Below are 13,446 nucleotides of genomic sequence, written 5' to 3'. Positions count from 1 at the left end.
AGAAGTAGGATTGTGGAAATGCCTTTCTAGAAAGGATGTATATAAGTGGAATTTTCTGTTTTACCAGCCAGCTCCTAAATAACCACACAGAGATTTATTAATTATAAATGCTCAGTTGATAGCTTAGGTTTGTTACTAACTGTGGTGATATACTATTCATGATTTATTAAAGCTTGCCTGAGGATTCAGAAATCAAAGCCAGCCACAAGCTATAGAGATCAAGCAGTGGTGATATATACCTTAAATCCCAGCATCCATACTAGCTAGGCAGGCAGTACACACCTTTAATCCCAGGACTCAGGATTAAGAGGTAGCTGGATCTCTGTTAGTTCAAAGTCACACTGACTACATGAAACTGATCCAGTCCTAAAAGAAACAGCTCACACAAAGGTGATTTTAGCACCTGGGATCACACACCTTTAATCCAAGCACTAGGGAGGTGGAGACAGGAGGACATGGCTGGATGGAGAAAGGAATATAAGGAGGAGGAGATAGGAACTGAGAGCTTTTGCCTCTGAGGACTTGTGGAGACAGGATTGCCATTTCAGCTGGTGAGACAAGATCTACTGGCAATGCTGTTTTGCTTCTCTGATCTGCAGCTTAAAGCTTAAACCCTAGTATTTATCTCTGGGTCTTTTATTGTTTGTGCTATACAAACTTGCTCTTACAACTTTAATTAACCCATATTTATTTTCTACATTCTACTACATTGCTCGGTATCTTTCCTCAGCAGGACATGTTCATCTTGCCCTTCATTCCAGAGCCCTCTCCCTGTTTGCAAATCCCATCTAACCTCTTCTGACTAGCTATTGGCCATTTAGCTCTTTATTAAACCAATGAGAGCATCACATCTTCACAGTGTACAAAGGGATTATCCCACAACAGGTATCTATTGTTTCTGCCAGGAAACTTTATTTGCTAACTTGTGGGCTTGGTCATACTTTTTCAAATAAAATTTTATTTATAATTTTATGCATATGTGTGTGAGAGCCTGTGTGTGTGTGTGTGTGTGTGTGTGTGCGCGTGCGCGCACGCGCGTGCATATCCATCAAAGCGGAGTGCTTGAGGAAGCTAGAAAGGAACTTTGGATTCTTTTGAACTGGATTTACAGGTAGTTGTGAGCCACCATGTGGGTACTGGGAACCAAATTAGGGCCTCTGGAAGAGCAGTGAGTGTTCCTAACCACTGAACCATCTCAGGCTTGGCCTTCTTATCTTCCATGGACAGGCTTTGTTTATCAGCAGACACTCTTCCCTATCTCCCCCCATAGCTTGAGGTCTGTTGAGAGTTTCTTGGACATTTCTCTGGTCAAGGGGACTCTTGTGAGGTGCTGTGAAGATTAGAGAGAGCAGACAGAGCCAACACAGGTCACAGCGGTAGATCCTGTGGTGTCACACTGTGGTCTCATTGCTGGCTTTAAGCATTAAACCGTCATTTTTGAGAGTGGCCCTAGCTGGCCTAGTACTCAGAATGGCTTTAAACTCGGGATCCTCTAGTCTTAACCTACAGGTGTGTGCCAACACCAGCTAAGTATCAAGCATTCTTCATTAGATGTTTATTGTGACTTGGACAGTAAAGGTCAACGGCTGCCCCCAGGCAGTTCAGATTAACTTCAGAAATGGAAGCCAAGGGCTGGGGAGATGGCTTAGTAGGTGGCAAGCATCAAGACCAGAGTTCAAGCCCATAACCCATGATTAAGAAAACAAACAAACAACAACAACGAAATCGTTGACTGTGGTAGCATTCATTTATAATCCCAGCACTGGGGAGGTGAGGACAGGTGGGTCCCTACAGCTTGTTGGCCAGGTAGACTAGCCCAATTGGTAAGTTCCAGGCTAGTGGGAGACTGTCAAAAAGAAATCTAGTAAATGGATGGGAACAACTCCTCTGGCCTCCATACTCAAATGCATACATATACACCTGTACACCCACACACATGTGTACATGCACATACACTGAAAATAAAAACAATGGAAGTATGATGTTCTCGATTCTGTGTGTACCCAAGCTGTGCCCCTAGTGTAATCCTGAGAAATAAGCGAAGCATTGTGTTAACCCTGGTGGCAGAGACTGGCAATGCCCTAGACCTTTGCCTTTAGCCAGCATGTCCCTAGCCTTGGATGCCAGAACCTTTGTGAACCCTGGGTGAGAGAAGGTAGGCAGAAAGGTACAATCATTTCATCCCTCAGTGTAGGCCTACAACTTTAATCCCAGCACTTGGGAGACAGAGGCAGGCAACCTCTGCATTCAAGGCCAGCCTGGTGTCCATGGAGAGTTCCAGGCCAGCCAGGGATGCAGAGTGAGACTTCAGCTTCAAACATCCATAATGAAACACTACAGTCTGCTTCAATGGCAATGTCTTAGAAACCAGGGCCCCATCCCTCCTCGGCTCTGTGTAAGCTCACACCAGGTTTGTTTCTGCAGTTTCCTCTCTGGACATGGGATGGACTTGTCCACTTGGCCTTCTGCCCATTCAGCAGAAACTGCTTTTCCCCTTGAGTTAACAGATATTTTGAATCCTACTTTGGGTAACTGGGGTACAGGCAACAGAAAGCCTTTTCTTTTTTCTTTTCTTTTTTTTTTTTTTTAGCCCTGTTTAGCAAGTGAATGGCCACCGGATGGAGATCCAGCTCTCTTTTGCTATCTTTTAGCTTGGGCTTTTTTTCTTACTCCTATTTCAATGACTGTGCACCAGAGTAACCCGCAACCCCAGGCAGGGCTGGAACACTATAAGACTGGAGGGAGGGGAAGAAAAAAAAAAAAAAAAAACTTCAGGAAATTGCTGGAATAGTTCCGGCATATTTCTTTGGTTAACTTATTTTGAAGTTTTTCTGTTTTGTATTTTCACTGCCCTTATAATTTATCCCAGACAGGCTGCATTGTTTTGGCAAGCCCTTGGCCTGGAAGTTTCCAACGACTCCCAAGGCTCTGACTGAGTAGACATTGTCAAATGCACTCTTAGTTTTGAAGTTGCAAATGTATTCTAGATGAGACCCTTTGCTGGAAAAGTTCAACAATGCCACTTATACCACGACGTGGCAGGACAAAGACTGGCTTCATCTCCTTTGTCCCTGCATCTCCCCCTCTGTCAGCTTCACAGAGCCCACTCAGAGGCAGGCCAGGCCTCTCAGGTCTCTTATTATTCCAGCATTCAGGGTTACTCATCGAGACAAAAGGAGATATTCCTTCATAATGCAATTAAGCTATAAATACTGTTTCATGCTGGTGAGGTCTAGGTTCAATCCCCAGGTGAGGGTGCACTGGCTATACTTTAGGGGCTGGAGACTGGCTCAGTGATAAAGAATGCTTGCTGTTCTTGCAGAGAACCCAAGTTCATTTCCTGGCATCCACATCAGGAAGCTCACAACCACCTGTAACAACAGGGCATCTGACACCTTCTCCTCTCTTCACAGACATCTCTCTCTCTCTCTCTCTCTCTCTCTCTCTCTCACACACACACACACACACACACACAAATAAATCTTAAAAGACTTTCATTTCTTTTCATTAAATATTATTTTCATCATTATTAGTATTTCTATTTTGAGACAGAGTTTCTCTGTGTAGCCCAAGATGCCCTAGATCTCGCTGTTCTAGGCTGGCCTGGAACTCACAGAGATCCGCCTTCTTCTGCCTCCTGGGTGCTGGGATTAAAAGTGTGTGCCACCACACCTGGCCTATATTATTATTATTTAACCAGGTTGTACATCTGTCTTTCAAGGGTTAACAACCGAAATACAGGTCCTTGGGTTCCATCGATCTGTCTATTTATTGGTATGGGGACTGAACCCAATGCCTTGAGCGTGCTAGGCAGGTACTGAGCCACACCCCAGCCCTAGTTTCCAGTTACCTTTTCACATTATTAACTGTGAACAATGCCAAAGCACAAGTTAGCTCTTTTCTTATTGTCTGTTTGTATTTGTTATTTACTTGTTGTTTTATTTTGTTTTTGAGACACAGTCTCACAGTCTTAGCCTTCCAAATGCTGTGGTTGTAGGTGTGTACCACTCTATGCCTATATTGCAGGATCCCGCTTATGAACATTTAAAAAGATTTCCGGGCTGGAAATCCAATTGAGCCCTTACATGCCTCCCAGTCAGCATGGCTCTGGGTTGCATAAGACAGTACTGGGGGTATAAGCTAGCAGTCCCAGCTTATGGAAAGTGGAGTCAGGAGGGCCTTTCAGGGTCATCCTTAGCTACACAAGGAATGGGAGGCCAGCCTAGCCTTCAGGGAAGTCTGTCTCAAGAATGAAAAATAGATACATAAGCAAGCAAATCCATAAAATGGTTTCACTAGGATGTGTTCACAGATGTAAAGTTGATTTCGGGCCAGAGGCTGGGCTAGTAATTTTGACTAGCTGCCCCTGCACGTCGGCAATCTGGAGAAGTCTCATGTTATTGCTTACCTCTGTAGGTTTGTATCTTTTGATGTAAAAGTGCCTAGAAAATAGGTAATACTATGCTGTGCTATTAATATCCTATTATACTATTACTATCTGGTGGCCTGTGTGTTCTATTCTCTTTCCTGGCCACACCCAACACTTAGGCAGGCTCTTGGTAGGTGGGGTGAGCAGGAATGTTCTGCTTATAAACTACACAAACTTAAGTTTGATGTTGGACATGGGTCTGCATTCCCAGCACTCAGGAGACTGAGACTGGAGGATTACTGTGGGTGTGAGGCCACTTTAGGCTACATAGGGAGTTTTAGGCTAGCTCAGATAAGAAAAAAAAAACTGTAAACTTAAATTATTTTCAGCACGGATTTTTTCTTGTTATTTTGATCATCCCAAGAAAAAGAATGCAGGGTGGAGAAAGGCTAATTAACCCAGACTGTTAAATTCCTGAGTTTACCTTTCTCTTGGCCTGGAAGAGTTTGAGGAGGGGCCAGAACCCAGAGGCCCTGCTGGGTTCCCTCAGTGCCTTCCCTGCAGGGAGATCAGGCCCATCTGCTAGTACCAGGAGCTGGGACAGGCTGCCAGGCCTTGCAGATTCTCAGCAGCCTGTGTGGATGCACCATGGTGCTGTCCGAGGCACGGTGCCATCCTCACTGAAGTGGGGGAACGAAGGTAGAGCGAGCCTCCTTGTCTCCAATGTGTAAAGCACAGCCTAGGAGTTCCTGGATAGTGTTCAGGGGAGCACAGTGAAGCCGCTCTCTGGAGAATGCAGTGCTGTGCAGAATGCTGGGACTCCTGAGATGTTCTTCATTGCTATTCCCAACCCCCCAAAAGGCTTTTGGTAATAAAAGATAGGTTTTTATAATTTTAAAAAAAGGATTTTTTTTCCATTTCATTTCATGTGTTTGAGTGTTTTGCCTACATGGGTGTAGACCATGGAAGCCAGAAGAGAGCATCAGATCCTCTAGAACTGGAGTTAGGGATAGCTGGGAAACTGTTCTTAACTGATGAGCAGCTGCTACAGCCTGTGCCTTTTTGACTATGGGAAAGAAAAAAATGACTTTCCAAAAGATGTGAGCTCTGCTGAGTTACGTAGTTAAAGCTTAAGAAGCAGTGATGTACAGATTTGAGAGGTCAGACCCCAGGTTACAATTAATAACAGCAGCTGGGCAATGGTGGCACACACCTTCAATCCCGTAGGTAGGCTGAGTTCTGAGTTTGAGGACAGCCTGGTCTATAGAGGGAGTTCCAGGACAGTCAAGGATACACAGAGAAACCCTGCCTCAAAAAACAAAATAACAACAACAATAATACCAGTGCCTAGCACGGTGGCACAAGCTTTAATTCCAGAATTAAAAAGGCAGAGGCAGTCAAGTCTGTGTGAGTTCCAGGCCAGCTTGATCTATATAGCGAGTTCCTGGCCAACTTAGTCAGTGACTCTCAGCACAGTGATCCCTTGTGCTGAGAGCCCGGCCACTGGGCTGTGAGGCGCTGGGCAATTAGGATGTCCACACAAGATTTGTCTTTCAATATGCTGGATTTATTCACACAAACCTTCTTTATAATGTCACCAAGCAGGCAATAGCTGAAGGCAGAAAGTGCTGCTACAGGGTTCCACTGTGTCCTTTTCTCTGGTGAGAGCACTTCGGAAGCTTACAGAGCCAACCCACGTTCAACGCAAAGTCCTTCAGCTGTGGCAGGCTGGGAGGATGGCACTAATGGAGGCCGGGAAGGTCTGACAGCTCTTGCTTGGCCCTTACCTTACAGGTGTATTCCAGGTCACACAAAATGATTTTTAAGTTATGCAAAATAGTTTCACTTTTGTTTCTTTATTTGTTTTGTTGTGTTGTGTTTTTCCTGAGGCAGGGTTTCTGGCTGTCCTGGAACTCAGATCCACTAGTCTCTGCCTCCTGAGTGCTGGGATAAAAGCTGTGTGTCACCACTACCAATGCTCAGCTCACTTTTATTCCTAACACCCTGTCTCAAAACAAAACAAGCTGGGCATCACAGGTACCATGGGAAGGAAGGGTGACAAGAAGCAGCTGAGGCACCATCACTCAGGGCCATCATGAAGCAGTGGAAAGCCAAGGCCTGGGCTGTAAACAGAGGTTTGATGGGCTTTTCACCATCTTCAAGACTGCCAGATCAGGTTGAATGTCAGCTAAGCCACTTTCTCAACCTGACTTTACTAAAGCCACATGGAAGACCGCACAGCCTCCCACTTGTGGTCTTAGCTGAGTGAAATGGTGGAAAGTCAGGTGGGCCCTCTGTTGTCCCAGAATGCACTGCAAATGGAGCCCAAAGCTGAAGAAACCTGTTTAACTAGTCGTCGTGGTTCAAAGCATTTACCTCTTTAAAAAAAAATTGTGTGCATGCCTGCCCGTGTGTGTGTGTGTGTGTGTGTGTGTGTGTGTGTGTGTGTGCGCGCGCGCGCGCGCGCGTGCGTGTGCGTGCGCATGCACACACGTGCTGCTCTTAGGCATGGAGGGCAGAGGATAACCCACAGGTATTGGTTCTCTCCCTTCTTTAGTGAGATGCTGGACTAGATCTAGGGTGTCAGCTTTTGAAGTGTTTGTGTGATGTGCTTTCAGGCAGTGTCATGAAAAAGAATCAAGCCTTTTCTGCTGGCTGAGGCTAGCTGAGCCCTTGTGCTGAACCACTCCTCAGGTATATATAATAGCTTCACAGGGACTCAAAGCTAAGGAGGATCAGATCCGTGGCTGGCCTTGTTTGGTACAAGCTGGCTTTGAGAAGTGCTTGGGACTTCTCCCCATCCAGCCACTGAGCTGGTTCTCACAATGTACTTTTCATCACACATCACATGATTGGACAATGACTCTGTTGTTTCCTCTAACAGAAGAGGACAGCTGCTCAAAATGACCTTTTTGATTTGTAGTCATCTCACGAGGTGCCCATGTACATGTCACCTTTCCTGTTTACTTCAAAAGCCAAGCAACTGGCCAAATGTGGTGACAAACACCTTAAATCCAGTAGTCAGAAAGCAGAGGCAGGCAGATCTCTCTGAGTTCAAGGCCAGCCTGGTTGACATAGTAAATCCTCCCTTAAAAGCAACCTTGTAGTGTGAAATCACATCACTTACATGCTCAGGTCAAATATCAATGGAACCAGCCTGTATCTACCCGTTTGTTAGGACCTCAGAAGCCATACTCAGTCATGAAGAAAGGAATGAATGTAGAGGCTGGTGAGCAAACCTGGCCCATTCCTCAGAAGATATCAAATTACTTTCTTAGTGCACCCTGCATTCCTGCCTGGTGATGGGGGGATCTGGCCCACACTGTCATTTTCTCCTTCGTGTTTTGAACCTTAAGAGAAAAAATTCACATTGAGTTAACCAGGTGTTAGCCATTCCCTTGGAATAATAGGAGGCGAGCTGACCAAATGGAGGGTAGCAATCTTGTCCTTAGCATGTTGGAATACTGGGATGCAGTGCTGTTTCCCACTAACAATGACCATGTGACCTTTTAAACCAAAGCCTTTACTCCCCTACAGAAGCCAGTGGGTGGGCACTCTGGTAAAAAGTGAGGTCAGCTAGGCCATGGTGGTGCATGCCTGTGACCACAGAGTGAGTTCCAGGACAGCCAAGGCTACACAGAGAAACCCTGTCTCCAAAAAAAAAAAAAAAAGGTGGTGGGGGTGAAATCATAGGGGCCTAAGAGACAGCTCAGTGGTTATGAGCTCTGACTTGCAGAGGACCCAGGTTCAGTTCCCAGCATCAGCATGGCAGCTCATACATGTATGTAACTCCAGGGGATCTGATGCCTTCTTCTGGTCTCCACATAAGGAATAAACACAGTACACAGACATACATGGGCAAAACCACATAGACATTAAGTAAAAATATTTACCTCCCTCATTTTTTTTTTTTTTTTTTTTTTTTTTTTTTTTTAAGTAAAGTCATACATAGCCAAGCAGTAGTGGCACATGCACTTGGAGAGTTCCAGGCCAGCCTGGTCTACAGAGTAAATTTCTGGATGGCCAGGGCTATTACACAAAGAAACCCTGTTTGGAAGCGGGGTGTGTGTGTGTGTGTGTGTGTGTGTGTGTGTGTGTGTGTGTGTGTGTGTGTGTTCTCAAGTGCGCTCACATGTTTGAACATTCACACATATATATCCTGCCAAAAGATATCTCATCTCTATTTTAGGATCATTTCTCTAAAATAAACAGGCAACTACTCTATGTGATTGCAGTTGCCTGGAGTGGGCTCCTCTCCCCTCCCCCTGCTCTGAGACTTTCTGAGGAAGATTTATGAATGAAGCAGAAGTTATTTTAGAAGTTTTAGTCTACATGGGAATCCTCTTCTTAAAATATTCTCCATAGTGATGGCTTGGATTTAGAGATCTCTCATGTTGGGAGCCTTGGCAATGCAGATGGAAGGCAGGCAGGGGGACGCTGTTATTTTCACAGGATCGCTGCTGTCTGCTATGAGGGGGCGGATTTTTGAAGGCAGCTTGGGATGAATGTCACAGGGACTCAGTTAATGTACTTGGTGGGGGACTGTCAGAGGCGGAAGGCAGAGCATACGGCCAGGACATGAGTTGACAGGCTGCCAGCAAAGAGAAAGAATGTGGCAGCTAAAACACACCCAAGTTAGCTGAGAGGACACCATGCCTTACAGAACAGAAAAGCCCAAGTAATAAGGAAACACTTGGGAATACTGGGGGATGTTTGTTCATGAATAGAGAAGAAAATAACAGAAGCCACCAAGGACTGTCCCTTGGCCTACCCAGCATGAGTGAAATGTGTGGAGGAAGTGGAACCCAGACTAAGGTCACCAGGTCAGATTCGGTGAGAAACCTAAGAATAAAAGCTCACCGGAAGGGCCTGGAGAGATGAGCTAAGCACAAGCTAGGCTATGGGTTTGATAACCCAGACCCTCCCCAAAACTGACTCTAAAGAGCACCCATATGGTGGCTCACAGCCATCTACAACTCCAGCTCCAGGGATCCAGTGCTTTCTTCTGGCCTCCTTTGGACACCAGCCCACACATAGGGCATGCCATATACATTTAAAAAAAGAAAAAAAGAAGAAAACACCTTTCTGGGCAGTGATGGCATATCCTTTAATCCCAGCACTTGGGAGGCAGAGACAGGTGGATCTGTGGGTTTGAGGCCAGCCTAAACTACAGACTGAATTAGTTGCAGAACAGCCAAGGCTACTACACAGAGAAACCCTGTCTTGAAAAACCAAAAAACCCTTAGTGGGTAAGGGTGTTGGCTACCAAGACTGATGACCTGAGTTTGATGACCCCATGGTGAAAGGAGAGCGCCAACTCCCACAAGTCCTCTGACCTCCACATGTGTGCCTTGCCATGTGTGTACACACACACATACACACACACTCATATGCAAAATAAATAAATGTTAAAAGTCGGGGATGGGCGGGAGAATTTGATATACATTGGGTTTATATGACCAAGATACATTATATACATGTATGAATTTTTAAAGAATAATAAGAGGCATTAGTAAAAAATAATAAATACAAAACAGACAAAAAGGAACCTCACCTGAGATGTGCCAGGAAGTGGACAGAAACGGCATCATTTGCATTTTGTGTTTACATGTGAACGTACCCTCCTTCGGTCGTGGATCCTTTGCTGTTTTGGTTTTGGAGACAGGTTTTCTCTGTGTAGACCAGGTTGTCCTGGACTGCCAAGATCCTATTGCTTCTGCCTCCCGAGCACTGGGATTAAAGGTGTGGGCCACCACCACCAGAGTCCCTCATGGATCTTAATCTTCTATGACATGGGTGCCATTAAACAAAAGAAAAGCAATCAAAACAAGCAAAGAGTTCATGTGTCGTGTTAGAATGGGGAACCCTTAGCAGGTGATTTTAGCTCTGTGGAATGAAACTGGGGTCCATTGTGAAGTGTCTTCATGAGCAGGGTGTGGCTTTCTTCCTTGTCTTTCTTTTCTTTGTTTTTTGAGACAGGGTTTTTTTTTTTTTTTTTTCCTGTGAAACAGCCCTGGCTGTCCTAGAACTCACTCTGTAGGCCAGGCTGACTTCAAACTCACAGAGATTCACCTGCCTTTGCTTCCCAAGTGCTGGGGTTAAAGGATGGGCTACCTCAGCCAGGCTCCAGCAAGGTGTGTTTTTTAACTCATGTAGACCTCAGACTGTGTTAACATCACTGGATGGTCTCCTTTGAGGGGCTGTTGAGTGAGAGGTGGGGATCAGAGAGACACATTCTCTTGGGGGGGTGTGACAGTAGTGTAGAGACATCCTTGTTTGAACTGCAGACTTGACTCTGGGCCCAGGGATGTGGCTCAGCCAGAGGACCTGTGCTTAGTATGAACCAAGCTGTGGTTTCATACCCTCCCTAAAAATGACTCTAAATTTGTCAAATATTGTTTCTTTTCAACTTTTTAAAAATGTATTTATTACCCAGGTGGTGGTGGCACATACCTTTAATCCCAGCACTCAGGAGGCAGAGGCAGAGGCAGGTGGATATCTGCATTTGAGGCCCGCCTGGTCTACAGGACTGCCTGGGCTGTTACACAGAGAAACCATGTCTCACACAACCCCTCCCGCATGCTCACACACAAAAAAAACTATTGTTCTTATTTATGTGTATGCATGTGTATGAAATCATGTGCATCATGTGTGTCCAGATGCCCTTGGAGTACAGATGGTATTGGGTGCCCTAGAACTGGAGTTATAGGCAATTGGGAGCTTCCTGGTGCACAGAACCCTGGTCCTTTGCAGGAGCAGTCAGTGCTTTTAACCACTGAGCCATCTCTCCAGCACCATTCACCTTATACAGATGTCAAACCCCACTAATGATTGAGTTTTTAAATGTAGTTTTCCTCCCTTTCCTAAAAATAAAAATAAAATAAAATACTAAAAAATATACAAATAAACACTCTCCAAGGGTCCCACAAGGACCATGCAGGGATAATGAATAAATGAGTTAGCCCAAAACAAACCATAGAGAATCATCACACTTAGGCCAGCAAAATGGCTCAGCAAGTAAAGTTACTTTCCTCCAAGCCTGAGAACCTGAGACCACTCCCCAGGGACCATATGGAAGTAGGAAGTGATTCCCACAAGGTGTTTTCCACCCTCCATGTACACAATCTCCCACAGTATTTATTACATGTGTCATAAAATTAAAATTGTTTTAACATTTTTCTTTTTTAAATATTTTTTAAAAATTTTTTTTAATGTGTATTGGTGTTCTGCCTACATGTATGTCTGTATGAGGATGCCAGATATCTTGGAACTGGAGTTGCAGAGAAGGAAGAGGAGAAATTGTCTCAGATCTAAGGCAAGCATGTGAGCTGCCATGTGGTGCTGGGAATTGAACCTGAGTCCTTTGTAAGAGCAGCCAGTGCTTTTAACTGCCTCACTATCTATCCAACTCCAAGTTTTTTTTTTTTCTTTTCTTTTAAAGATGGCCAGGCATGGTGGCATACACCTTTAATCCCAGCTCTCTGGAGGCAGAGGCAGGTAGAACTCTGTGAGTTCAAGACCAGCCTGGGCTACATAGTGATGCCTTGCCTTAATAAATAAACAGAAAATTTAGATTCAAGACAGTTTGTTTGTTAAGCACCTGCTAAACTGGAGGTGAGGCTCAGTGGGAGAGCACTTGTCTAGCAGGTGCTAGGCTCTAGGTTCTCCAGTCAGTGCATAGTACTATGAAGAAATAACTTCTTCTCCTTCTTTTTTTCTTCTTCTTCTCTTCCTCCTCTCTTCTTCTCCTCCTTCTTCTTTTTGAGACAAGATCTTTCTGTGTATCCCTGGCTGTCCTGGAATTTTAGACCTGGCTGTCCTGCCTCTGCCTCCCAAGTACCACCATGTCTTGCCTAAGAAGTCATTTTTCAATGCACCTGCTAATATGAAGTGTATGAAGTGGTTTGGGCCCTAGTGGACCATTAGGCTTTTATTTTTTAAATAAATAGGATGTTCTTGTTTTTGCCCCCAAGGCACGGCAGCAAGCTCAATTGCGTCACCAAATGGCAGAGGACAGCAAAGCAGATTACTCTTCCATCCTGCAGAGATTCAACCAAGAGCAATGGGAATACTACCATACCCACATCCCCAACATCTTCCAGGTAAGTGCTCCATGGTACTCACAGCTTGTGGAGACAGGTTGCTTCTGATATGACAAGGCCTCACTGTGTAGCACAGGCTGGCCTGGAAGTCACTGACAGTCATCCTGTCCTGGCCTCCTGAGTCCTGACCTCACAAGTGTGCACCACCATATCTGGCTTCCCAGATGTCCACTAAGTCATTTGTTAAGAGTGGATGTGCATGTATGTGTGTGGAGGCCAGAGATCAGCTTGGATTTGTATCTGTACACCACATGATTGCCTAGTGCCCCTGAAGATCGGAAGAAGGCCTTGCGTCCCTGGAACTAGAGTCCCAGATGATTGTGAGTGGCCATGTGGGTGCTGGGAATTGAATCCAGGACCTCTGCAGAGAAGATAGTGCTTTTATTTGATCCTGGGTCTCTCAGTGACAGGCTGCAGAGATGGCTCTGTAGTTAAAAATGCTCACTGCTCTTGTGGGAGATTGGAGTGTGGTTCGGGGAACCCACATTGCCTAGAACTCCGCCTCCAGGGTATTGTGCCCTCCTCTTTTGGCCTCCTGGGGTACCTCTGTGGACATCTGCACACACATGGCTTATATAAACTCTCTCTCTCACACACATACACATAAAACAGTAAATAAGCCAGCAACCCCCATGGTTTCTCCTGTTTGTTACCCCAGCACAGGGCTTACAGGTACATTCCATCATACCCAGCTTTGACATAGGTTGTGTGGATCAAACTCAGGACCTCATGCTTGCACAGCAAGCCCCTTACCTAATGAGCCATGTCTCAGCCCTCACCGAGTTTTTGACTAGCATGTAGATGAAGCAATGGCCAGCAATAAGAATGAAACACAATGCTAACTTGGGGTTCATAAGGTGCCTGTGTAGACGTCCTGGGTTTTTTGCAGGGTGACATCTTACAACTGTGCCTCTTAGGTGACTGCTTCCTTTTTAAAGGACACTCTGGCTACAAGAAATGCCAGCTTAGCTTTAG

At 45.3% G+C, this 13,446-nt stretch overlaps 1 protein-coding gene across 9 annotated transcripts in view; it reads left to right on the top strand.

The window, feature by feature from the left end:
* Positions 1–13,446, top strand: part of Fnbp1 (formin binding protein 1) — a 195,728-nt gene that overhangs the window by 151,670 nt on the left and 30,612 nt on the right. For all 9 annotated transcript variants that reach the window (XM_051185111.1, XM_051185109.1, XM_051185112.1 and 6 more), the window contains one exon: positions 12,343–12,471. In XM_051185111.1, the coding sequence (XP_051041068.1) occupies positions 12,343–12,471 (129 nt within the window). The remainder of the gene's footprint in view (positions 1–12,342; positions 12,472–13,446) is intronic.

Source organism: Phodopus roborovskii, unplaced genomic scaffold, assembly GCF_943737965.1.
Source record: "Phodopus roborovskii unplaced genomic scaffold, PHOROB, whole genome shotgun sequence".
NCBI classification, from domain to species: Eukaryota; Metazoa; Chordata; class Mammalia; order Rodentia; family Cricetidae; genus Phodopus; species Phodopus roborovskii.
Note: the sequence above shows the minus strand (reverse complement) of the source record. Positions and strands in the feature narration are given on the sequence as shown.